This window comes from Chrysemys picta, chromosome 15 (assembly GCF_011386835.1).
Source record: "Chrysemys picta bellii isolate R12L10 chromosome 15, ASM1138683v2, whole genome shotgun sequence".
Lineage (NCBI taxonomy): Eukaryota > Metazoa > Chordata > Testudines > Emydidae > Chrysemys > Chrysemys picta.
The window spans coordinates 14,945,813-14,972,006 of NC_088805.1; the positions used below are offsets into that span (position 1 = coordinate 14,945,813).

The window sequence follows — 26,194 nt, forward strand, 5'->3', positions numbered from 1 at the left end:
CTATTAAATACCAGCTCATTCTTCAGTGAAACTCAGAGTCTGCGGAGCAGGGTGTTAGATCCCAGAGCCCAGGCATTGCACACACAAGCCGAGCCAGGGTAGGAAAGGGACGGATCTGGCCATGATACAATCTAACCGGTAGGAAAGGGTTAACCTGCCAAATGACCAGGCGAAACAAGACTCAGAAGCCACATTGAGAGCCACCTCCCAGTAAAGACCCCACCACTCGCCCCAGTCCTGCTGTACGTGTATCTGAGGAGTCACAAGGGTTCCCCAGTCCTAGCTATTCCTACATGCAAATATGAGCCCAGGAGGTGAGTTGGAGGGACACAATAACACGCAGCCATACTCACAAATGGCAAACTGGGCTGGATGTAGCTGGGACCTGTCATGAATCTCTCCTTCAACTCCAGAGATTGGAGAGAATTCAATGGGATGCGAGAAGCAGCTGGATTTCCCGAGCTGCTGTGGGGCAGGATAGTGATGTGGTGCAGCTCTGACTCTTGGCACCAGAGACTGGAGAGAATAAAATGTGATTTGAGACGCACCTGGATTTTCCCCATCTACTGTTCTGCAGATGGGCGACATGATTCAGTTACGACTGGGCACCAGGGGGCGCTGTCTCCTTACACTTGTATCCTGAACTGTTTCTAATTGAAAAAAGTAACTTTTCAATACAAATTTGTCTTCAAGAGTCTGGCGCACAGACCCTGGTGTTTGAACAGCTGCGTCCTTTCAGATCCCTCATTCAGACCGAGTGGTGGGGGAGGAGTGAGACAAAATCGGGGGCACCCAAATTTACTGATTTAGGTTCATGAACCACTTCTCAATGGCGTTGCTGGGTATTTCTTTGCAAAGTGTTTTTTTCATTACATGCAATTTAACCAACGTTACATTTAATGCTGAACATCTCTGCAAAATGTTGCCCTGGAATGTCCTTCAGAGGTGGCTGCATCACTGTGATTATTGCGTATCTGTATTTCTGTAGCCCCTGGGAGGACAGGTCACAGCCCAGGTCCCGGTTGTGCTGGGCTCTGTACAAACACAGAACACAGAGATGGTCATGGCTAAGGAGGGAACAATCTCAGTATGAGACAACAGACAACACGGGGCGACAGACCGGCCTGTGGGTGGCAGAAGGCAGCAATGAGACAATCCTGGCAGCGGGATGGGAAGAGTCTTAGCACACCCATGGCCTGACTGCTGGCAATATGTTTGTAGGCATCACGGCAAAGGGGAGCTGGAAGGAGGCTGGCAGGAGGGGAATGAGTTAGTTCTGGGGGTGTCCAGGGCACGTGTCCACGTGTGAGGGGCAGCATGGGGGACGCTGGCCCGGCTGCACTGCAGTGGTGGCGGCAGTGACCCCTCTCCATGTGCACGTAATAGAAAATATCTGTGTGCCCAGCGATGCAAAGCTCGTCCATTGCTCTCTACACGTCAGACGTGCTGCGCTAACGTTACGCTAACGACCCCTCCCAGCAGCCCCGTAACGGCCGTTCATAGACCAAAGGCCAAATTCAGAGCTGAGCACCCCTAGCTGTACCCACATGGAACTGACATCCCCTTCCGCCCCCGCTGGATTTGGCCCAGTGAGGCTGACTCCGCGGGAATGATCCAAGTTTGTTTCACTGTCACTGTGAGGGGCCAGGAGGACAGGGGAGTAGCTAGAAAAGCCAGGGACAAGGGGGCACAGGGAGGTGCTGTAGCATCACCCTCCATTCAGGGTGGCTCGCGCTTCCCCGTCTGTCCAGAACATGGCGCAGATACCAAGGACAGGACTTAGAACCCGATTTGTAAAGGGATTTAGACGCATAAAGATTTAACTAGGGACCTTTAAAAATCTGCCCCTTAGTCCTTTGGCTCAAGATATAGATGCTCCTGTTCAGCCCTACAGCGCTCCTGTTCGATCTCAGGGGATGATCTAGCTATCAGTCACTACAGAGTGTTTGGCACCAGGTAATATTGATGTTTGCATCCATGCAGGTAGTTGCAACTGCTGCCTACAGACTAAGAAATTGGTCAGAGAGTCTAAGTAGTGATCAGATTTTCTCTGCTACATGCGCAGCTTTTAAAAGTGTGTTTCCCAATAACTAACAATAAACATTTCTCTGAGATCCAGCTCCCTGCACAGGCAGTTACAAAGAACTTGTGAGTCTGTGTGATGCCACCATCTGGTTGTGTTAAATATTATTTAAGGAGTAGGTTAAAGTAAGGACCCCTTACAATAAATAATACTAGCAAAACCTGTTTCAATTTGAACTTGACATAATAATTGAAAATGTACAAATTTATAGGGAGGTACTTTTTAAAAAAAATAACAAATCTTATTTAAAATAAAGCCTAATCTGGAAGTTGTATTTGAAATGTGAGTGTCTTTGTTGTTAAAACTGAGGATTAAGATTTTTTAAAAACCTGCAGCCAATGTACAGGGAGTGGATTTGCATGAAGGGGCCGTTCTCCAGCACTGGGGGGTTAAGAGAGAATCGGAGGGTACCAGCCACAGACCTGTTTGCCTCAGGACGCCGAACTCGTCTCGATTCCCACCATGGCCTGGGCCCCTCTGCTCCTCACGCTGCTCACGTACTGCTCAGGTGAGGGAATTGTTTGCTATAGTGACAAAAATATGAAGGACACTTGCAGGTGAGGAGGTTTGTCTGTGAGGATCCAGAGTCCTTGTGCTGAGTGTGTTTGTAATGTTGATTTCAGGGGTCAGTTCGCAGCCCGTGGTGACTCAGGAGCCCTCGATGTCGGTGACCCCAGGAGGGGCTGTCACTCTGTCCTGCAGCCTGAGCTCTGGAGCCATCACCAGCAGCAATGCTCCAGGCTGGTACCAGCAGAAACCAGGCTCTGCTCCTCGGCAGCTTATATACAGCACCAATAGCAGACCCTCCGGGATCCCTGCCCGGTTCTCTGGGTCCATATCCGGTAACAACGCTGCCCTGACCATCACCGGTGTCCAGGCAGAGGATGAGGCTGACTATTACTGTATTGTGTGGGCTAGTAGTGTGAACCACAGTGATCCAGCCAGATGGGGAACTGAGACAAAAACCTCCCCTGTCTTCATCTCCTCCAGCCTGGGCTCTGCACTGGCTGCACAATTTGCTTCCTCCCTTCAATACATCAGACGCTGATTGTTCCTTCTTTGGAATTTAAGCAACTTCCTGTCAGCAGGGGGCGCTGCTCCATGCACTGCCCATTCACTCTCCCTGGGGGAGATGTCAGCTACTCCTGTGTTTTCCACTCAGGGTATGTCTACACTACGGGATTAATCCGAATTTAGATAATTCGGATTTGAGAAACAGGTTGTATAAAGTCGAAATGAGTGCGGCCACACTAGCACAGTAATTCGGTGGTGTGCGTCCGAGTACCGGGGCTAGCGTCGATTTCTGCAGCGTTGCACTGTGGGTAGCAATTCCATAGCTATCCCATAGTTCCCGCAGTCTCCCGTGCCCATTGGGATTGTGGGTTAAGATCCCAGTGCCTGATGGGACAAAAAACATCGTCGCAGGTGGTTCTGGGTACAGCCTCACTTCCTCCCTCCCTCCCTCCCTGCATGAAAGCAACGGACGGCAGACAACCATTTTCGCGCCTTTTTTCCTGGGTGGGTGAACACTGCAGACTCCATACCACGGCAAGCATGGAGCCCGCTGAGGTCAAGACAGCACTCATGAATATTGTAAACACCTCGCGCGTTCTCGTGGAGTTTATGCTCAGCCAGGACCAGAAAAACGAGGAGAGGAGGCAGCGGCGGTGGCAGCGCAGCGACAAGCATGATGAGGACATGGACACGGACACAGAATTCAGTGAAACCACAGGCCCCGGTGCTTTGGAGATCATGTTGTTAATGGGGCAGATTCTATCCATGGAACGCCGATTCTGGGCAAGGGAAACAAGCACAGACTGGTGGGACCGCATAGTGTTGCAGGTCTGGGACGATTCCCAGTGGCTGCGGAACTTTCGCATGCGTAAGGGCACTTTCATGGAACTTTGTGACTTGCTGTCCCCTGCCCTGAAACGCCAGAATACCAAGATGAGAGCAGCCCTCACAGTTGAGAAGCGCGTGGCGATAGCCCTGTGGAAGCTTGCAACGCCAGACAGCTACCGGTCAGTCGGGAATCAATTTGGAGTGGGCAAATCTACTGTGGGGGCTGCTGTGATGCAAGTAGCCAAAGCAATCACTCAGGTGCTGCTACGAAAGTTAGTGACTCTGGGAAATGTGCAGGCTATAGTGGATGGTTTTGCTGCAATGGGATTCCCTAACTGTGGTGGGGCGATAGATGGAACCCATATCCCTATCTTGGCACCGGAGCACCAGGGTACCCAGTACATAAACCGCAAGGGGTACTTTTCAATGGTGCTGCAAGCACTTGTGGATCACAAGGGACGTTTCACCAACATCAACGCGGGCTGGGCGGGAAGGGTTCATGACGCTCGCGTCTTCAGGAACACTACTCTGTTTAAAGGGCTGCAGCAAGGGACTTACTTTCCGGACCAGAAAATAACCGTTGGGGATGTTGAAATGCCCATAGTTATTCTTGGGGACCCAGCCTACCCCTTAATGCCATGGCTTATGAAGCCATACACAGGCAGCCTGGACAGGAGTCAGGAGCTGTTTAACTACAGGCTAAGCAAGTGCAGAATGGTGGTAGAATGTGCATTTGGCCGTTTAAAAGGTCGCTGGCGTTCATTATTGACTCGCTCTGACCTCAGCCAAAGAAATCTCCCCATTGTTATTTCTGCTTGCTGTGTGCTCCACAATCTCTGTGAAAGTAAGGGGGAGACCTTTATGGCGGGGTGGGAGGCTGAGGCAAATCGCCTGGCTGCTGATTACGCGCAGCCAGACACCAGGGCGATTAGAAGATCACACCATGAAGCGCTGTGCATCAGAGAAGCTTTGAAAACCAGTTTCATGGCTGGCCAGGCTACCGTGTGAAATATCTGTTTGTTTCTCCTTCATGAAAACCCTCCCCGTTTACTGACTGATTTTCTGTAAGGAACCCACCCTGCCCCTTCCCCCAGCTTTCTTTCAAACCAAATAAAGTCACTATCATTTAAAAATCATTTATTCTTTATTAATAGATTAGAAAAAGAGGGAGGGAACCCGGGTGGTATTTGGGAGGAGGATTGCTGGGAAGGAAAAAGCCACAAAGAAAAGGTTAAAAAAATGACAGCCTTTTGCTTGGGCTGTCTACTGGGGTGGAATGGGAAGGTGTACGGAGCCTCCCCCCCCCCGCGTTCTTACACGTCTGGGTGAGGAGGATACGGAACATGGGGAGGGGGGAGGGTGGAACAGGGGCTGAAGCGGCAGTCTGTTTTCCAGCAGCCGTTCCTGAACCTCCACCAGACGCCGGAGCAGCCCCAGCGTTGCATCCTTCATCCTCTGGTCTTCCTGCCGCCATCTCTCATCTCGATCGTCTCTCCTCTCCTCACGTTGGTCCCTCCTCTCCTCACGTTGGTCCCTCCTGTCCTCACGTTCACTGACTTCTTTCCTATACTTTGAAACTGTTTCCTTCCACTCATTCAGATGAGCTCTGTCACTCCTGCTGGATTGCATAATTTCAGAAAACATCTCGTCTCGCGTCTTCTTCTTACGACGCCTTATCTTTGATAACCTTCGGGATGGAGGAGGGAGGCTTGAGGAATTTGCAGCTGCTGTAGGGAGGGGAAAAAAGAGAGAATTGTTTTAAAAGCTACATTTTGCAGAACAATGCTTATACTCTTTCACGGTGACCAACACTGTTCACATTACATAGCACATGTGATTTCTGTGCAAGGTCGCATTTTGCCTCTTAATGCTGAGTTCCTGTGGCTTTGCTGCTAGAGATCACAGGTCTGGGCAACAGAATTCGGCTTGCATGCGGCCATGGTAAGCTTCTGCGCCGTCCTTTCCCACATACCAAGCATAGCTTGTAGAGTGCTGCAGAAGCCTGGCCAATCTCAGCCAGTTGGGGGGGGGGGGCAGTGTGGTGGGGCTTGTCTGGGCCCCTTCAGGCAAGTAGAGTGCTGCGGTTTTTCTGTTAACATTCAGCAGCACCAGAAAACAAACTAACCCCCCCCTCTCGCCATGAATTCTCTGGGATGATCGCTGTACTCCTCCCCCCCACCGCGTGGCTGGTATCAGGGAAGATCCCTGCAGGCACCAAACTACCCCCCCCCCGCCGCCGCCCCCCCCCCTTGCCATGAATTCTCTGGGATGATCACGGTACCCTCCCCCCACCGCGTGGCTGGTATCAGGGAAGATCCCTGCAGGCACCAAACTACCCCCCCCCCCGCCGCCGCCCCCCCCCTTGCCATGAATTCTCTGGGATGATCACGGTACCCTCCCCCCACCGCGTGGCTGGTAACAGGGAAGATCCCTGCTAGCCAAACGCGAAAAACTCAGGGCCAATTTCCCATCTGCGCTTGGCTAACTGCAGGGAAGGATTTATTTTCCGCCACAGGCAAACAGCCCAGTAGGAACGGCCACCTCTGTCCCCTTAATTAAGTTCCCGTATTTCAACCAGGTTACCAGGAGTGATATCACTCTCCTGAGGATTACACAACAAGATAAAGAACGGATGTTGCTTGAATGCCAGCAAACACCGGGACCATACGCTGCCAGGCTTTGTCAGGCAATGATACCAGATTACTTGCTGCAAGCATGGCGTGGTCAAGTGTCCTACCATGGAGGAGGGAATAAATATGCACTGCCCAGAAACCTTCTGGCAAGGCTTTCGGAGTACCTCCAGGAGAGCTTCATTGAGATGTCCCTGGAGGATTTCCGCTCCATCCCCAGACACGTTAACAGACTTTTCCAGTAGCTGCAGACTTTTCCAGTAGCTGAACTGACCGCGAATGCAAAGTCAGGCAAAGTAATCATTAAAAACCGTTTGCTTTTAAAACAAGTTTTATATTTTAAAAGGTAAACTCACCTGAGGTCCCTTCCATGGGGTCAGAGTCTTGGGTACTGGCTTGGGAGGCTTGGGAGGGTACTTCAGTCAGGGTGATAAAAAGATCCTGGCTGTTGGGGAGAAGGGAGTGCTGTGTGCTCTCTGCAAGCTCATCCTCCTCCTCCTCCTCCTCCTCCTCTACCCCATCGGCAGAATCCTCAGGCGTCGAGACTATCCCCGACCCAGAATCCATGAACAAAGGTGGGGTAGTGGTGGCAGCCCCCCCTAGAATTGCATGCAGCTCGGCGTAGTAGCGGCATGTCCGCGGCTCTGACCCGGAGCGACCGTTTGCCTCCTTTGTTTTCTGATAGGCTTGTCTGAGCTCCTTGACTTTCACGCGGCACTGCTCAGAGTCCCTATTGTGGCCTCTCTCCATCATGCCCTTGGAGATTTTTTCAAAAGTTTTTGCATTTCGTCTTTTAGAACGAAGTTCTGCAAGCACTGAATCCTCTCCCCATACAGCGATCAGATCCAGTACCTCCCTCACGGTCCATGCTGGTGCTCTTTTTCGATTATCAGCCTGCATGGTTACCTGTGCTGATGAGGTATCTGTGGTCACCTGTGCTCTCCACGCTGGGCAAACAGGAAATGAAGTTCAAATGTTCGCGGGGCTTTTCCTGTCTACCTGGCCAGTGCATCCGAGTTCAGATTGCTGTCCAGAGCGGTCACAATGATGCACTGTGGGATAGCTCCCGGAGGCCAATACCATCGAATTGCGGCCACACTAACCCTAATTCGAATTGCTAAAATCGATTTTGGCACTACTCCGCTCGTTGGGGTGGAGTACAGAAATCGATTTAAAGGGCACTTTAAATCGAATTAAATAGCGTTGTTGTGTGGACGGTTACAGGGTTAATTCGAATTAAAGCGGATAAATCCGAATTAAAGTCGTAGTGTAGACCAGGCCTTAGAGTAACTGCTGGGAACCGCTGTAAATGTGACCTTCCCCACCGGGGGGAGATCTTCATCTACAATGTCCAGTGTCCAGGCCAGAGGAGCATAAGGCTACCAACAGCTGGGATACAGAAGCCTCTCTGGGCTTCTCAGGCGTGTTTATCTATACAAAGAAATCTCCGATTTGCAATAGTGTGAAACCAGCCACAGGCATCCCCCCCACCCTCTGCACTCCAGGGTCCGTCCCCTCACCAAACTGCTTCAGATTCCAGGCACCCCACTGTTTCCCGGTTTGGGGGAAAGGGGCAGACAGGGGTGAGCAGCAGGCAGGCCGGTGCAGATGGGGCATGTGCCCAGAGCGGGTATGAAGCTAAAAGCCAAGCGACTTTTGCAGCAACAGTTTAATTCAAAGTTCTCCTGGGACCCAGCACGTGTCATTCTCGGGGGTGACACTGACCTATCCCTCTGCTGGGATCTGAACAGAGATCAGAGCAGGAACACGAGCTCCCAGCAAGAGATTTTCCAGCTGGGACCCCACCAACTTCCCTCCTCCCGTCCCATCTCCACCTCCTTCCCCAGGTGTCAGTCACCAGAGCTGTATCCTGTGCCCTAGAGCCTGAACCAGTCAGTCCAGGGCATCCCCACAGGACATGCAGGAGAGGGATGTGACACTTTACCCAGAGTTACTGGGACCAGAATCGCTCCCTGCTAATTCAGTGCCAGTGTGTGTGTGTGCGGGAGGGGGTGGTTATGAAAACCCATCATAATCCATGTACTTTGTACAGGTAAATGAGTGACGACAGCACATTTCCCGGTCGGAGCTCTCCGCACTGGGATCACATTGGCTTCCCCCGAGCAAATGATAAAGCAGAGGGGCCTTTCTTCCTTCTGTCACATGGGACCTTAGAGAGCGATTCTGCCCAGGCAATCTGCAGGGCTCAGCTTCGATATGAGAAACCACCAGCATCAGGCAGATTTGCATGAAGGGGCCGTTCTCCAGCGCTGGGGGTTTAAGAGAGAATCGGAGGGTCCCAGCCAGAGACCCGTTTGCCTCAGGAAGCCGAGCTCGTGTGGATTCCCCACCATGGCCTGGGCCCCTCTGCTCCTCGCGCTGCTCACGTACTGCTCAGGTGAGGGAATTGTTTCCTTCAGTGACAAGAACATTAAAGGAACTTGCAGGTGGGGAGGTTTGTCTGTGAGGATCCAGAGTCCTTGTGCTGAGTGTGTTTGTAATGTTGATTTCAGGGGTCAGTTCGCAGCCCGTGGTGACTCAGGAGCCCTCGATGTCGGTGACCCCAGGAGGGGCTGTCACTCTGTCCTGCAGCCTGAGCACTGGAGCCGTCACCACCGGCAACTATCCAGCCTGGTACCAGCAGAAACCTGGCACTGCTCCTCGGCAGCTTATATACAACACCAATAGCAGACCCTCCGGGATCCCTGCCCGGTTCTCTGGGTCCATATCCGGTAACAACGCTGCCCTGACCATCACCGGCGTCCAGGCAGAGGATGAGGCTGACTATTACTGTGTTATACATACGGGTAATGCGAATCACAGTGATCCAGCCAGATGGGGAACTGAGACAAAAACCTCCCCTGTCTTCCCCCCGTCATCTCCTCCAGCCTGGCCTCTGCACTGGCTGCACAGTTTGTTTCCTCCCTTCAATACATCAGACACTCATTGCTCGTTTTTAAAAATTTCAGCCGTTTGCTGTCAGCAGGGGGCGCTGCTCCACCCACTCTCCATTCACTCTGTCTGGGGGGGATGTCAGCCACTGTTATGCTCATTGCTTGGTCTGTCTAGCACAGAGGTTCCCAAACTTATTTGGCCTACTGCCCCCTTTTCAGAAAAAAAATTACTCAGCGCCCCCCTTTTCAGAATAAAATTACTCAGCGGCCCCCTGGAAATCTACCTTCTTTAAGCGAACAAACAGAAAGATGCAGTGACAAATTTGCATTCTTTTATGTATCTATATTTCTACCTACGTCCTACAATATAGTAAAGAAAGATGTGTTATTAGAATATCGCCCACGACATCAGGTATACAGTGGTTTTTGCGTAAGACGGCAAAAGACAACCAAACTAAAATACTAATGAAACTAATAAACTGGGTTTTGTTCTTTGCTCAGCATTAGATATATGTATTTGATATTAAATTGTCAAATATCAAACTAAATTTATCAAGAAATAATTAATTTAAAAAATAATCAATATGCAATTAAAAATCAGTTAATAGTTTTAATTTAGTTTGCCCTTATTTAAATAATTGTTCCTTATTAACACACGCCTTATTTACCAATTAACACAGATGATTCGATAGATATAAATAAATGTTAATAGTTAACAGTTTTTTTACGATTTCATTCCCATTTTTGTTAATATTGTAATAAAAAATATGACAAATATATTGACTGTACACTTCAAATAGTACTGTACCGCCACAAGCCTGCTACGATTTTATTATTAGTAAGCACTAGAGACACAGAAACGTACGGTAGATATGTAAGAAAATGTATAAAAATACTCACGTGTAAATTGCTGTTTTATTGAAACAACAATAATACAATTTGCTTTGTATGTGATCCGTAATCCGTAAAGATCGAAGGTATTGAATATGAATAAAAAATTTTAAATACTTATTGCACTATTGTTAACTGCTTTTTACACAACTCAGAAACAATCTAAATTAGATTTCATACATGTCGCCTATTTATAGTATCATATTGTAAACAAGTCATTACACGCACATATTCCTGCCGATGCATGCTGGACTTCCCGACAATGCGCGACACGCTCGCCTAGGGTGACCAGACGTCCCGATTTTATCGGGACCGTCCCGATATTTCCTTGTTTGTCCCGCGTCCCGACCGACGTGCGGTCGGGACAACCGGACAAACAAGGAAATGCCCCGAGCCTCGAGCCCGGAAGTGCTCGCGCCCCCCCCCCTGCCCCGACTCCGCCCCCTCCTCCCCCGATTGGCTCCCTCCCCGAATCCCCGCCTCTTCCCCGGGCTCACCATTCCCCCTCCCTCCGCAAGTGCTGGAGGGAGGCCCGGGAGACTCAGAGGCAGCGCGGGGCCGGGGTGAGTAACAGTCCGGCCTGGTCCCTTGCAGGCAGGACTCGGGTGGTTGGGAGAGGAGGGGGGCGACCCGCGGGGCCAGGCGACGGGGGAGGAAGCGGCCATGGCGCTCGGCGGCTCTGGCGCCCCCGAACCCCCCGAGCCGGGGCCTGCAGCAGCGCGTACGCTGGGCCCAGCCCCTGGCTAGGCACGTCTGGGCTGCCCAGCTGGTGCTATCGCGCGGTGGCCCCGGGGTGGAGGCATCGGCAGCCCAGCCCCGTTCGTTCCCCTGCGGGACGGGGGGGCTGGGGCCTGCTGCCCCCACTCCGGGGCCGCCGCGCGATAGCACCAGCTGGGCAGCAGCCCAGACGCGACTGGCCAGGGGCTGGGCCCAGCGTACGCGCTGCTGGGTCCCCGCAGCAGGCCCCGGCTCGGGGGGTTCGGGGGCGCCAGAGCCGCGGGCGCCAAGCGCCATGGCCGCTTCCTCCCCCGCGGCAGTGGGAGCTGCAGCAGCGGCTGCTCCCGAGTCCCGCTGCCCGGGGGGGAGAACAGCCGCCGCCTGGCCCCCCGGGCCGCCCCCCTCCTCTCCCTACCACCCGACTGAGTCCTGCCTGCTCGGGACCAGGCCGGACTGTTACTCACCCCGGCCCCGCGCTTCCCCTGAGTCTCCCGGGCCTCCCTCCAGCACTTGCGGAGGAAGTTTTTTTTTTTTTTTTTTTTTGGCCCCGCCCCCCGCCCACGTCACCACCCCCCCCGCCACGCCCCCCCCCCACGTCACCCCCCCGCCCCCCCGGCGTCCCGATATTTGTCTTTGGTGATCTGGTCACCCTACGCTCGCCTGCCAACACTTGCTTGTTAAGAGCTGTTGGCGGACTTGACACCTGATCGGTTATAATTTGTGAATTTATTTGGAAAATAAAGTAATCAGTACAACTTTAACTCTATGTTACACAACAGATGAAACATGTACGAACGGTTTTTCAAAATTTTCTTATATTCTCTTCTTTATGCTTCCACCGCCCCCTTATTTTTATTCAATGCCCCCCAATTGCACCCGAGGCTACTACTGCCCCCCTGGATCGTTCCAGCGCCCCCCAGGGGGTGGTATTGCCCACTTTGGGAACCTCTGGTCTAGCAGGAACAACCATTCCTGCCTTATAGATCCCCGTGTTACAGATAGGGTGACCAAACTGCAAGTGTGAAAAATCGGGACAAGGGGTAGGGAATAATAGGTGCCTATGTAAGAAAAAGCTCCATAAATCGGACTGTCCCTATAAAATCGGGACATTTGGTCACCCTAGTTACAGACCCACCACTATCTGGGTCAAACTGGGATCAGACGGCCACATGCTCCTTGGGTAAACAGACATGTCTCCCCTAACCAGTTCCCCTGTGTTACCTCACCGGCTGGACAACACCCTGAGTGTCCTGGAAGTTAGAGGTAACTTAGGAAGGACCTATCAGATCCCTTAGTCCATTCCAGTTGCCAGGGCTAGATGAAGTGTCCAGATACAGTGTTTATCAGATAACATATGATATCCTCCCTGGCCTCATCCCAGCTGCTTTGCAGCTTCCCTGGTCCTCTCCAGAAGTTCATTAGTTTCTCCATGGTCTCTGTTCCTCCTGGCCCCTGCAATCCAGCAAGCCACTGGCCCGTGGCCATGTCCAGTTCCCTGTGGGCCAGTCTTGGTGCTCAGGTACCATAGTGATGGGTCCAGCATAAGAATCTCAATAGAAAAGTTCATCTGCTGGCTGCAGAGTCAGCGTCCCGCTGCAGGGCAGGCCGGGGCTGTCCTAGCCAAAGCAGGAGTGTTGGTGGCTGTGTCCCAAATCCCCCCCTGCTCTCCATGGAGAGACAGGAGTGTGCCCAGCAGTGGAGCTAGACATTGAAATACAAGGTCAGATGAACAAGCGCAGGGTCAGCCTACTAAGCAGGGCCGGCTCCAGCATTTCTGCCGCCCCAAGCAAAAAAAAAAAGCCACGATCGGCGGCGGCAATTGGAAAAAAAAAAGAAAAAAAGCCACGATCGGCTCCAGAGGGTGTGAGAGACCTGCCGCCCCCGAATTGCCGCACGTGCCGCCCCTCTCCCTTGTCTGCCCCAAGCACCTGCTTGTTAAGCTGGTGCCTGGAGCCAGCCCTGCTACTAAGAGACCTCCCTGGCCTGTTTGTAGGCAGAGACTGGCCTAAAGTGATGTCCCAGCCCTGTTACAAGACGGGTACTGCTTGGACGAGCTGGCCATAGGACGATCCTCACTTTGACATGGGCTCTTGGGCCAGAGGCTAGACTGAGGTGTGTGGACTGGACAGCCTGGGGCAGTGGGTCCAGAGAGTTGGGCAAGAGACGCCAATGACTACAGGCCCTGGAGACACAGTTACAGGAGGCAAAATGTTACAGCTGGGGGAGGTGAAAGCCTCATGACAGACAATAATGGAGGAGGCTGTAAAGCCAAAGCGAGAACTGATTCAGACAAGACGAGACCTGGTACGAAAATGACTGTTGTCAGCAACTCGAGCGGGAACTAGCGGCACTGTTCAACTCTCCTGCACCATCAGCAGTGGGTACCCGATCCCACACGCCACCTGGCACAAGCCGAAAATTGGAAATACTCCAAAATATCTTCTGTGGTACAAATCCAATGCTGCCAAACACAAGGACACTGGGGTCCCCAGTCGCTTTTCCGGTTCTAAAGATGCGACTAATATAACCAGCAACCCAACCATCACCGACGACCAAGCAGACGATGAGGCTGTTTGTTTCTGTGGCACAGGGAGTGGGATGCTGCACAGTAATGCAGCCAGACAGAGAACTTAGACAAAACCCTTGTTCCAGAGTCCAGGCATTTCACACAAACAAAGCTAGGGCAGGAAAAGAACAGACCCTGGGCCCTAATAAGAACAGAACCATTACTAAAGGCCGAGTCTGCAAAGTGATCAAGCTACACCACACACAGAAGCCACATTGAGAGCAACTGAGTAGTAAAGCCCCCCCAGCACTTTCACTCCTCAGTCCCGCTATCCACGTACCTGACATGTCACCGGGTGTTCCCAACTCCGGGCTATCTCTGCATCTGAAATAGTAGCACAGGAGGGGAGTTGAAGGGACACATTAACACATAGCCACATTCATAGGACAAACTGGGCTGTCTGTAGCTGGAAACTACAATGAATCTCTCCTTAAACTCCAGAGATGGAAAGAAAAAAAATGGGATTTGGGAGGTACTTCGATTTTCCCATCTACTCTTCTGCAGCTCAGTGACGGGGATCAGTTATGACTGGGCACCAGAGGGCAACGTCTCCCTGCATTTGCACTGTGAACTGTCTACAATGGAATTAAGTAACTGACACATATTTATCTTCACCTGTGTGTGTGCCAGACTGTGGTGTTCAAACAGCTGCTTCCTGTCCAATCCCTGGTGCAGACAGATTGGTGAGACAGAGCATTGAAGGAACCCCAATGCATTGAGTTAAGTTGGAGATTTATAAATAACTGCTCTGGTGTAGCTGCTGGACACTGATTTATAAAGATTTTTTTTAACATGTACATTTAACGTCCAACTGTGCAACAAAAAGTTGCCCAGGAATGTTCTGCAGAGGTGGCTGCACTGCAGTGGTGGGTGCAGTAATCCTGCCCATTTATAGCTAGTATAAAATGTCTCTGTGTAATAATGCTGAGCTCTTCTGTCTTGCTCTACAGACACTAAGAAGTGAACAGGTTTTTTCTGGTATATGATCAGCTGCTACAAAAGAACCAGGCTGAGATCTAACAGTCAGTTCAACAGAACTTGTACCACTCGCTGGGATAGGATAATAACTCTAATAACACCACCACTGGTATCAGTTAAATGGCCGTAAAAACTGAACTCCCCTGTGACCCAAAGTCAGCGGCTGCTCTATGTATTTTGCCACCCCAAGCACGGCAGTCAGGCAGCCTTCGGCGGAGCGCCTGCGAGAGGTCCGCTGGTAACGTGGATTCGGCGGCTTGCCCGCAGGAGGTCCGTCGGTCCCGCAACTTCGGCGTACCTGACGCCAAACTGCCGCTGAAACCGCGGGACCGGCGGACCTCCCACAGCAGCCTGACTGCCGTCCTCACAGCGACCAGCAGGCCGCCCCCAGCGTGCGCTTGGTGCGCTGGTGCCTGGAGCCGCCCCTGCCCAGAGCTAACCCAGGACAGTCTGATTGCTGAAGAGCAGGTTCTACAGGTCACTCTCTGTAGGTAAATCGAGTGTAATTGTCGCCCCCTGCTGGGGTGGCTGGAGCACTGTGAGAACCAACCCTTTTCCTGGGACAGCACATGGGAGCCAGGTGGCCCACGACTCAGAGACAGGCGCTGAGCTGCAGCTACTAGGTCTTGTAGATTGTAGCACCTTCTGGGTCCCAAGAACCCCCCTGACACCCGCCTCCAGTGTCACACTCCTCCCAGCCCCCCCCCTCCCCCGTGCGTCACACGTCACAATCCTCCCGCCCTTCAGCTGGGCCGCGCAGCTCCTCTGCAGCCTCATCCCCTGGGTTTTGTTCTCCCAGCCGGCAGCCGGCAGCACTGAATTCAGAACAAACCCCGACCGCCCCGGGACCTTTCACCCCTAACTGTTACCACATAAACGTTCTCTCTCTTCCCTAGCCGGGGGAGCTACAGTCACTGTCCTGTCGCTGCTGAGGGGCTGGAGAACAAGGAATCCACACCCATGGGAACTTATAGGAAAAATGCCAAGCTGGCTTGATACAGACCTGATACAAACCTGAGCAAATTAGCAACAGGAGTCGTCCCTTTAGAGACTGTCCCTGTCAGTCATTGTGTTTGGCCCCATCCTATTTGAAGTGTTCAAGCCCCAGTTTATTGGGGTCTACAAAATATTAGCCCAAAACACAAAAGGGAGAGGGCTGAAAAGAACCCAGGACTCAAAGGGGCTTAACAGAAGGTAACTAGCCAGCAGTGACCAATAGGAGGAAGGAAACGCTCAGATCAGGAGGTGTTTGCAGTGCGGAGGCTGAGAACGCGAATGAGAACCCCCCTGGGGCACACAAACTCTACAGCAGCAGCCAGTGAGCAGGTAGCAGATTTGCATAAAGGGGCCGTTCTCCAGCGCTGGGGGTTTAAGAGAGAATCAGAGGGTCCCAGCCAGAGACCCGCTTACCTCAGGAAGCCGAGCTCGTCTAGATCCACCATGGCCTTGGCCCCTCTGCTCCTCACGCTGCTCACTTACTGCTCTGGTAAGGGGGAGCGTTTCACTGAATTTCTCCATATTCCTGATTCCCAGACCCCTGGCTCAGCAGGAAATGTGCAGGCGTTAACTCCAAGCCATGACGATCATGCAGCAGTTGCTCTTTCTTTCCAGGTTCCCTCTCCCAGGTTACTCTGACTCAGCTGCCCTCAGTGTCAGTGTCCATTGGCAACACAGTTAAACTCTCCTGCGCCCTTAGCAGTGGATCCACATTTGGAAGTGTCGCCGGGTACCAGCAGAAAGATGGGAACAGCCCTAGGTACCTTCTGAGGTGCAACACTGACTCCGACAAGTACCAAGGCTCTGGGGTCTCCAGTCACTTTGTTGGTTCTAAAGACGCCTCTAATACAACCGGCTACTTAACCATCTCCGGGTTCCAGGCAGAGGACGAGGCTGATTATTACTGTGCTGGAGGTTTTGGCAGTGGTAGCACCTGGCAGGAACCACAGTGATGCAGGGAGATGGGGAATTGAGACAAAATCCTCAGCCTGTGCCCTGTTAAGGAGTGTTCAGGTTGCAGAACCTGGGGTCTTCTGGAGCAAATTACACAAGTGATCTCTCTTTGCTGGGAATTTCGGCTGCTGAGCGAAGGAAAGCCCTTCCCTCCCCCATCCATCCTCCCTGTCTTTCAGCAGGAGGAACAACTCTTCCCCAGTCCCTGTTCACTCACAGGCACATCTGCCCTTCCGCAGCATCTGTCACTCTAGTGTCTCAATGCACTTGACAAACATCAGTGCGGCCTCCCAGCCCCCTGGGGCGAAGGGTAAATACGAGAGACGGGCAAGCACAAGTGCTGTAATTTTAACCTACTCAAATATCACAAGCTTGAAAATTTGGCCCCTTCCATAAAATGACAGTGTTAATGCCCTGTAGGGGAGGAACTGTGAGGGGAAGAGCGGAGAGATGGAGAAGAAATGTCTAATGACTGAATGAATGGTCTATACAGAGTACTGGGTAGTCACAGTTCCAGGCTAGTGGTTAGGGGTTTCTTCTGTCCCTAATTCATTGCACAGGCTGCCTTCTGTGCATGAAAGCATTGGAAAACAGCTGGAAATACCCTGGGAATAAGATTCCATCAGGGGGAAAGATTCCCAAACTCAGACTCGTTTGTGAACCCTAATAAGGTGTCTGTCTGTAGTTTGCAAATCTTTGAACTCCATGAAGCTCACCCATCCCTAAAACCCATCACCCCCACCTCACAGATGGGAGAGTGAGTCATGGAGGAGTTTTGATTCATTCGGGGTCCTGCAATGAGTCAACGGCAAAGCTTCGAACAGAACCAAGGAGCCCTTGCTCGCAGCCACCTGTTTTAACCACTTGACAACACTCCCACTGTCCAACAGGTTCCATTTTAAATACACATTTTAAGTTGTTTCATTTTTAAACCAGAAACTCACCTCATTTCTTGTGGGTTTGCCTCTGTCCTTTGTCTAATGAAGTTTTCTCTGAGGCATCACTTGGACAGTAATGTGGAACCCCAAGAAATTATAGAAACTCACCACACATACCCAGGATATTTATTTAGTTTGGTTTTTTTTATTTATTCTGAAAGCAGCCATTCCAAGCATTGTGTTCAACACATAAAAACACCCAACCCTGAACAGTCAATATTGCCTAGTTATTCTCCTCTTCCAGGTCCCCCTCGGATTCCTCAGTTGAAGGCAACAAAAACACGGGATAAACACTTCTTTGCAGCACATTCAAACTGAGAAACACCAGAATGTCCAACATTTAAAAAAGGATTCACTTCAGCGTTACCCAGGAAATTGTAAAAACTGATGCTATGAATTGGTTCCGAGGCTCTGTTTCTGTTCAGACTTTCCCCTGGGGTCAGAGTTTGTGCTGAACAGACACTCATGGACTGTCCCCTCCATTCTATCCCTCAGGGAAAGACCTGGGGGAAATCTACCAGCTATCACCTGAATGGCGTCATACGTGCTGTACAAATTTACTCTCAAATTTGCTCACGGCTCAGAACAGGGCTGCTGGTTCTATGGCTGCCTCAGAAGTAAGGACACACGTGTCTCCCATCTACCCAACCCACAAGGTAACTGCCCCAGCAGACCCCCCTGGTGTAAGACCCATGGGTGATTTGCTAATCACCAGGGCTGTTAACATGGGGAAGGGAGTGCACGGAGCAGACAGGACACTACTGGGTTTGTTTGGGGGTTCAGTTTTTTGGTGAGGGGTCGGAGTGTTATGTGGGACCACCTAGATCCCACCAAGATGGGAGTTTTAGACTCACAAAAGTGACGGTCATGTTGGAAAATGACCCTGATTCCCACCAAAGCCAGGGACTGACACTGCTTGAACACACTGCTCTTGTCTCAGCTCCAGTTTACTCAGAGCAGGTGGGGCCAATCCAGCCAATCAAAGAGGGCTGGGCTACAGCTGGGCCTATAAAGGGCTGTCAGTGGGTAATGAGCTGAGACAGGCTGTGCTGGGGAGAAGGGAAAGTCACTGTGGTGTAGAGCTAGTGCCTGTGATGAGTGCCTGGAGCAGGGGGCCTGGGCTCAGAGAAGCAGCTCTGGGGCAGCTGCTCCTGGAAGGCAGCAGAGCTGAGTGAACTGAGGAAGCTGCTCGGAACAGGAGAGTCAGAGGCCCTGGCAGGGGGCCCTGAAGCCTGAGGCTAGGGAATGAGTTAAAAGACTGTTTTTCTGTTTGTTTGTTAACTTCTGCTAAGGAAAATAACCCTCCTTGCCAAGGGCTGGGTGTGGCAGCGCCTGCTTTGGAGTGTGGGAAGTAGCCTGGCCTGATGACAGGTTCCCTGGGGGTAAAGGAGAGAATTGTGTCCCTGGGGCTCCTGTATTTGACAGGGATTCTAAAGAAGGAGCAAATGAAAGTTTCCCAAGAAGGTCCCTGGGAGCCCAGGCGCTAGGTGGTGCCTCAGCACTAGAGTGTGGAATTCCTGCTGCACTTTTCTTTGCCAGGGCTGGAGTCTGACATGTATCCCAGATAAAGTTCCTGTTCCCTGCTGGGTATGGACACGGAGCCATCTGGTGCAGGCTGCATGCTGCCTCCCCTAACCCCGCCACTAGTGACTTTTAGAATGCAAAATGTCTCTTCCTGCAAACCTCTGATACAAATGGATAGCCTCTTGAATCTGGCCACACCTGGTTGGTTTGTTGGTCTCTTTCCTCTGTTTGGAGATACCCTGTTTATCAACCGCTCCTGCCATGTCTGCTTTAAACACCTTATAGTCACAGGCTTTAAAGCATAATATCAGTGAGTGTCCATAATACATAAGTCTTTGTCTCATTTCTTTCAATGGAACCAGTATTTGAGCCCGGCAATACAGTGCTCCTGCAGCAATGAGATTCAGTTATAATACTAAAGGAAACGTTCCAAAATCCAGTTCCCAGATCCATGCTGTGAGAGGAGGTAGTTTGTGTCTATTAAATACCAGCTCATTCTTCAGTGAAACTCAGAGTCTGCAGGGGGTGGGGGTGATCCCAGAGCCCAGGCATCTCACACACAAGCAGAGCCAGGGTAGGAAAGGGACGGATCTGGCCATGATACAATCTGCCCCGGTAGGAAACGCTGAGCCTGCAAAATGACCAGGTGAAACAAATCACAGAAGCCACATTGAGATCAACCCCACCACTCGCCCCAGGCCTGCTGTACGTGTATCTGAGGAGTCACAGGGGTTCCCAAGTCCTAGCTACTCCTACATGTAAAGTTTAGCCCAGGGGGTGAGTTGGAGGGACACAGTAACACAGAGCCACACTCACAAATGGCAAACTGGGCTGAATGTAGCTAGGACCTGTCATGAATCTCTCCTTCAACTCCAGAGATTGGAGAGAATTCAATGGGATGTGAGAAGCAGCTGGATTTTCCCCAAGTGCTGTAGGGCAGTATAGCAACATGGTGCAGCTATGACTCTGGGCACAAGAGGGCGCTGTCTCCCTGCACTTTTGAACTGTTGGTAATGAAATACAGTAACTGTTTAATACACATTTACCTCCCAGGGTGTGTGCAACAGGCTGTGGTGATCAGAGAGCTGCATCTGTTCAAACCCCTCCTACAGACACACTGGGTGGGGGAGGGATGAGACAGAGGGCTGACGGAACGCAGATGTATTGACTTATGTTGTAGATTGATGAACCCCTTCTCAGTGTAAAGGCGGGATTTATATATACACGTAAACCCAGACAAGTCTGGAAACAACCGTTCCATCAGCATGTCAAGAATTGGTGAAATTAGGAAGGGGTGAGCCTGTTGAATGATCAAATTAAACAAGGCACAAGGGTGTTAATTCACCCCTCAGCCAATACAGAGCTACTAAGTGTGGGGGTATGAACCATACATGCCAGAGTTCAGATAGCCTTAGATCCCATGGGGAAAAGCCCCTTACAAATATCAAAGGCAGAGCAAGGCAGCACATGGTGTCTGGGGTTGAGAGGAGCCTTTTACACCTGAAGCAAACGTGGTTCAGTTTCTTTTGAAATAACAAGGTCCAGGCCACGTTAGGAAAGCGTGAGCCTGCCAATGGTTGTGTTAACGGAGACCAAAGCCTCACTGAGACCCACTGAGTAGAAAGAACCTTCCTCTGCACACCCCCTCCCTCCCCGGACCCTGCCCTGTACTTGTCTGATGAGCTACAGGGGGTGCCTGGGCCCTTGATGTCCCTTGATGCAAAATATTAGAACACAAGGGGAGTCTGAAGGCAGACACGTTCATAAGGGTAACCCTGAGCTGCGTGCAGCTGGGAACTGGAATGAATCTCTCCTTAAACTCCAGAGACTGGAGAGAATAAAATGTGATTTGAGATGCACCTGGATATTCCCCATGTACTCTTCTGCAGATGGGTGCTGTGGTTCAGTTCTGACTGGGCACCAGTCTGTATTGTGAATAGTTTCTAGGGATTAAAGTAACGATTTAACACACATTTGTCTTCAAGAGCCTGGTGCACAGACCGTGGTGTCTGAACAGCTGCGTCCTTTCAGATCCCTCATTCAGACCGAGTGATGGGGGAGGAGGAGAAACAAGAGGTCCGAGGCACCCAATTGTACTGATTTAGGTGGCAGAATTATGAACTATTTCTCCTTGTAATTGCTGGATGTGTATTTGCAAAGTGTTTTTTTACTTGTATGTAATTTAACAGAGATTACATTCAATGCTGAACATCTCTGCAAAATCTGGCCCAGGAATGTCCATTAGAGGCAGCTGCATCACTGTGATTATTATGTATCTGTATTTCTGTAGCGCCTTGGGAGGACAGGTCATGGCCCAGGTCCCCGTTGTGTTGGGCTCTGTAGAAACACAGAGACGGGCCTATGGATGGCAGAAGACAGCAATGAGACAATCCTGGCAGCGGGATGGGAAGGGTCTCAGCACATCCATGGCCTTACTGCTGTCAGTTTGTTTCTAGGCATCACGGCAAAGGGGAGCTGGAGGGAGGGTGGCAGGAGGGGAATGAGTTAGTTCTGGGGGTTTTCCCAGGGTGCGTGTCCACGCGTGAGGGGCAGCATGGGGGACGCTGGCCCGGCTGCACTGCAGTGGTGGCGGCAGTGACCCCTCTCCATCTGCACGTGATAGAAAATATCTGTGTGCCCAGCGATGCAAAGCTCGTCCAATGCTCTCTACACGTCAGACGTGCTGCGCTAACGTTACGCTAACGACTCCTCCCAGCAGCCCCGTAACGGCCGTTCACAGAGTAAAGGCCAAATTCAGAGCTGAGCACCCCTAGCTGTACCCCCATGGAACTGACATCCCCTTCCGCCCCCCGCTGGATTTGGCCCAGTGAGGCCGACTCCAAGGAGGGAGGGAGGTGCTGGCAGAAGCAGCTAGTGAGCAGGGAGCAGATTTGCATGAAGGGGCCGTTCTCCAGCGCTGGGGGGTTAAGAGAGAATCGGAGGGTCCCAGCCACAGACCCGTTTGCCTCAGGAAGCCGAACTCGTCTGGATTCCCACCATGGCCTGGGCCCCTCTGCTCCTCATGCTGCTCACTTACTGCTCAGGTGAGGGAATTGTTTCTTCAGTGCAAAAATATGAAGGAGACTTGCAGGTGAGGAGGTTTGTCTGTGAGGATCCGGAGTCCTTGTGCTGAGTGTGTTTGTAATGTTGATTTCAGGGGTCAGTTCGCAGCCCGTGGTGACTCAGGAGCCCTCGATGTCGGTGACCCCAGGAGGGGCTGTCACTCTGTCCTGCAGTCTGAGCACTGGAGCCATCACCACCAGCAACTATCCAGCCTGGTTCCAGCAGAAACCAGGCTCTGCTCCTCGGCTGCTTATATACAACACCAATACCAGACCCTCCGGGATCCCTGCCCGGTTCTCTGGGTCCATATCCGGTAACAACGCTGCCCTGACCATCACCGGTGTCCAGGCAGAGGATGAGGCTGACTATTACTGTGCTGTGTATATCGGTAGCAGTAGTAGTTGGACTCACAGTGATCCAGCCAGATGGGGAACTGAGACAAAAACCTCCCCTGTCTTCCCCCGTCATCTCCTTCTGCCTGGCTTCTGTACTGGCTGCACAGTTTGGTTCCTGCCTGCAATATGAGTAGGGCCCTACTAAATTGACGGCCATGAAAAACGGATCGTGGACTGTGAAAATCTGGTCTTGCCCCCATGAAATCTGGTCTTTTGTGTGCTTTTACCTTATACTATACAGATTTCACAGGGGAGACCAGCGTTTCTCACACTGGGGGTCCTGACTCAAAAGGGAGATGCAGGGGGGCTCACAAGGTTACTTTGGGGGGGTCGGGGTATTGCCACTCTTACTTCTGCGCTGCCTTCAGAGCTGAGTGGCCGGAGAGCAGCAGCTGTTGGCCGGGCGCCCAGCGCTGAAAGAAGCACCCTACCCCCAGCAGTGCAGAAGCATAGGTGGCAATTCCATCCCATGCCACCCTCACTTCTGTGCTGCTGCTTTCAGAGCCGGGTGGCCGGAGAGTGACAGATGCTGGCTGAGGGCCCACCTCTGCAGGCAGCAGCGCAGAAGTAAGGGTGGCAATACCATACTAGGCCATCCTTCCTTCTGCTGCTGGTGGCAGCGGCTCCGTCTTCAGAGATGGGCTCCCGGGCAACAGCCGCCGCTCTCCTACTGCCCAGCTCTGAAGGCAGCACCGCCACCAGCCGCAGGGCAGAAGTAAGGGTAGCAGTATCGCAACCCGCTCTACGATAACCTTCCAAACCCTCCTTCCACACAACTCCTTTTTGGGGCGGGACTCCTACAATTACAACACTGTGACATTTCAGATTCAAATAAGTGAATTTATGATTTTTAAAATCCCATGACTGTGAATGTGGTAGTGCCCTAAATATGAGACAAGAATTGCTCCTCCTTAGGAATTTCAGCCACCCCTTGTGTCATCAGCAGGGGGCGCTGCTCCACCACTCCCCATTCACTCCCCCTGGGGGAGAGATCAGCCACTCTTATGCTCTTTGCTCCATCTGTCTAGCAGGGGCAGCTTTTCTGCCTTATAGATCCGTGTGTCACAGACCCACCACTGCCTGGGTCAAGCTGGGAGCAGACGGCCACATGCTCCTTGGGTAAAGGGACATGTCTCCCCTAACCCAGTTTACTTGTCACCCCACCAGCCAGAGAATACCTTGAATGGTCTGAAAGTGAGAGGAAAGACCGATGAGATCATTTAGTGCATCCCCATTCCTATGCCTGGATGAAGTGTCCAGTTATACACCGCTACCTCGATATAACGCGACCCGATAGAACATGAATTTGGATATAACGCGGTAAAGGAGCGCTCCGGAGGGGGCGGGACTGCGCACTCTGGCGGATCAAAGCAAGTTCGTTATAACACGGTTTCACCTATAATGCGGTAAGATTTTTTGGCTCACGCGGGCAGTTTTATATCGAGGTAGAGGTGTAGTACATATCAGACAATAGAATACAGCAAAATCTTATTTATTCTTAGCCAAAAGTTACACCAAGGGACTCTGGGGACTGTTCAGGGTCTCTGGCCCCCAGTCCTGGACCAGCCCTCAGAGACACACACACGGGGGCAGCAGGCCATAAGGAAGCTGAGGACACAGTTCAAGACTATCTCGGGTCACAGACCCCCACTCTTAACCCTGGTGGCACAAACATTGCCTGTGAGACCTGGGAATTTCCCGCTAACTTTCCCGCTGTGTCACAGGCCATTCAGTACTAACACAGATCCATTCTCCCGTAGCTCAGGGAATCGGGCCTGGGCTTAGCTGCAAACCTTTCAGCCCTGTGTTAACCAGCAGGAAGAAGCAAAGCAGGGCCCAAACCCCCTTTGAAGGCGCCCCTCGCTGTCTGATGTGCAGTGTGGAGGGAGGCGCAGAGCCCAGTAGAATGCAGGTTTCACCAGGAAGGGAGGAGTTCTGGAGGGAAGGGAATGGTGCCATCAGCTGCTTCAGCCCTTGGGTTCCCCGGCTGCTCATTGTAGAATCAGGCAGAATTTTCCTTCTTCCCATGCCAAGGCTCAGCAGTGAGGGCAGTTACCAGGCCTGTGCTCCCCAAGCAGGGTTATAAATTGCCAGGAGCCCAGATCCCAGGGGACTAGAGGTCCTGGTCACACAACGCAGCATTGGGGTTAGAGACCATTCTTACAAAGTGCTGAGTTCTGCAGCTTAGAGTGAACGCTGGGGACTGCTGTAAATGTGACCTTCCCCACCAGGGGGAGCTCTTCATCTACAATGTCCATTGTCCAGGCCCGAGGAGCACAAGGCTACCAATAGCTGGGATACAGAGGCCTCTCTGGGCTTCTCAGGCATGTTCACCTGTGTCCTATACAAAAAAATCTCCTCTTTGCAATAGTGTGAAACCAGCCTCACTCATCCCCCCTACCCTCTGCACTCCAGCATCTGTCCCCTCCCCAACCTGCTTCAGATTCTGGGCAACCTCCCTCCTTCCTGGTTTGGGGAAAGGGGCAGATGGGGGTGAGCAGCAGGCAGGCCAGTGTAGATGGGGCATGTGCCCAGAGCGGGTACAAAGCTAAAAGCCAAGTGACCTTTGCAGGAACAGTTTAATTCAAAGTTCTCCTGGGACCCAGCACGTGTCATTCTCGGAGGTGACACTGACCTGTCCCTCTGCTGGGATCTGAACAGAGATCAGAGCAGGAACATGAGCTCCCAGCAAGAGATTTTCCAGCTGGGACCCCACCAACTTCCCTCCTCCCATCCCATCTCCACCTCCTTCCCCAGGTGTCAGTCATCAGAGCTATATCCTGTGCCCTAGAGTCTGCACCAGTCAGTCCAGGGCATGCGGGAGAAGGATGTGACAGGTTCCCCCCGGGGGCCACCTGCAACTGGGGTACCACTGAGCCAGCCTGACCCCCCAGCCTGGGCTCCCTTTACACTGTACTGGTGTGACAGGCTCTCAAGCCCCCTCCAGCACACATACAGGTAGAGACACACCCCGCTTCAGCTACACACAGCTGCTGAGATCAGCTCTGCATGGGAAGGCTCAGCTAAGGAACTGCCCAGTTACTCAAGTGCACACCCCCCTTTGGAGGGTAAACCCAAAATTATACTGTCTTGCGTTGCTCAGAGAACTGTACAGCATAAGCTCATGAAATCCCCCCTCCCTCAATGTGGAGAGAGATCTGCAGCAGCTTTCTGCCTCAAGTTATAATTTCCACACACTGGTTTTAGACAAAGCAAAAATAAATTTATTAACTACAAAAGAGAGATTTTAAGTGATTGAGAGATAGCAAACAGATCAAAGCAGATTACCTAGCAAGTAAAACAAACACACAATCTAAGCTTAATATACTAAAGAGATTGTATCTGAGTAGCAAATTCTCACCCTAACTGTTGATTTAGGCAGTTTGCAGAGATTTGTGAGGGCAAGCTGCACTTGCTTGCAGCTTCAAATCCCAGATATTCCTTTCATAGGCTAGAAATCCCTCTAGCCTGGGTTCAGCCCTTCTCCCCTAGTCCAGGCTCTGTTCCTCCGGTGTTTCCAGCAGTCTCCTTGGGTGGGGAGTCAGAGAAGAATCACAATGATGTCACTCCCCTGCCTTGAATAGCTTTTGAATGTGGCAGGAATCCTTTGTCTCCAACTTTAGTTCCCACACCTTGCAGTGGACAAACACTGGTATTCCAAGATGGAGTCCAGTACCAGGTGACTTAGTCACATGACCCCATAGTGTCATAGCGGCCATGAGT

General features: G+C 51.8%; 2 protein-coding genes across 2 annotated transcripts; one reads left to right on the forward strand and one right to left on the reverse strand.

Moving 5' to 3' along the window:
• Positions 1 to 2,545: 2,545 nt before the first annotated feature.
• On the forward strand, positions 2,546 to 16,550 carry LOC103307417 (uncharacterized). Its single transcript, XM_065568528.1, has 5 exons — positions 2,546 to 2,591; positions 2,707 to 3,083; positions 8,839 to 8,953; positions 9,069 to 9,377; positions 16,213 to 16,550. The coding sequence occupies exons 1-5, from the start codon at positions 2,546 to 2,548 to the stop codon at positions 16,548 to 16,550; spliced, it is 1,185 nt and encodes a 394-aa protein (XP_065424600.1).
• On the reverse strand, positions 5,076 to 7,764 carry LOC135975815 (SRRM2 protein homolog rsr-2-like). Its single transcript, XM_065568364.1, has 2 exons — positions 6,912 to 7,764; positions 5,076 to 5,652 (listed from the first exon to the last, which is right to left on the reverse strand). The coding sequence occupies exons 1-2, from the start codon at positions 7,453 to 7,455 to the stop codon at positions 5,189 to 5,191; spliced, it is 1,008 nt and encodes a 335-aa protein (XP_065424436.1). The 5' UTR covers positions 7,456 to 7,764; the 3' UTR covers positions 5,076 to 5,188.
• Positions 16,551 to 26,194: the final 9,644 nt, after the last annotated feature.

Excerpts from the sequence above, each read along its gene's own strand:
- LOC103307417 (XM_065568528.1), top strand. The coding sequence starts at position 2,546 with ATGGCCTGGGCCCCTCTGCTCCTCACGCTGCTCACGTACTGCTCAG. Across the intron at positions 2,592-2,706 it reads GCTGCTCACGTACTGCTCAG|GGGTCAGTTCGCAGCCCGTG; the intron begins GTGAGGGAATTG and ends TGTTGATTTCAG. Across the intron at positions 9,378-16,212 it reads TACGGGTAATGCGAATCACA|GTTCCCTCTCCCAGGTTACT; the intron begins GTGATCCAGCCA and ends CTTTCTTTCCAG.
- LOC135975815 (XM_065568364.1), bottom strand. The coding sequence starts at position 7,455 with ATGCAGGCTGATAATCGAAAAAGAGCACCAGCATGGACCGTGAGGGAG. Across the intron at positions 5,653-6,911 it reads CCCCATGGAAGGGACCTCAG|CAGCTGCAAATTCCTCAAGC; the intron begins GTGAGTTTACCT and ends CCCTCCCTACAG.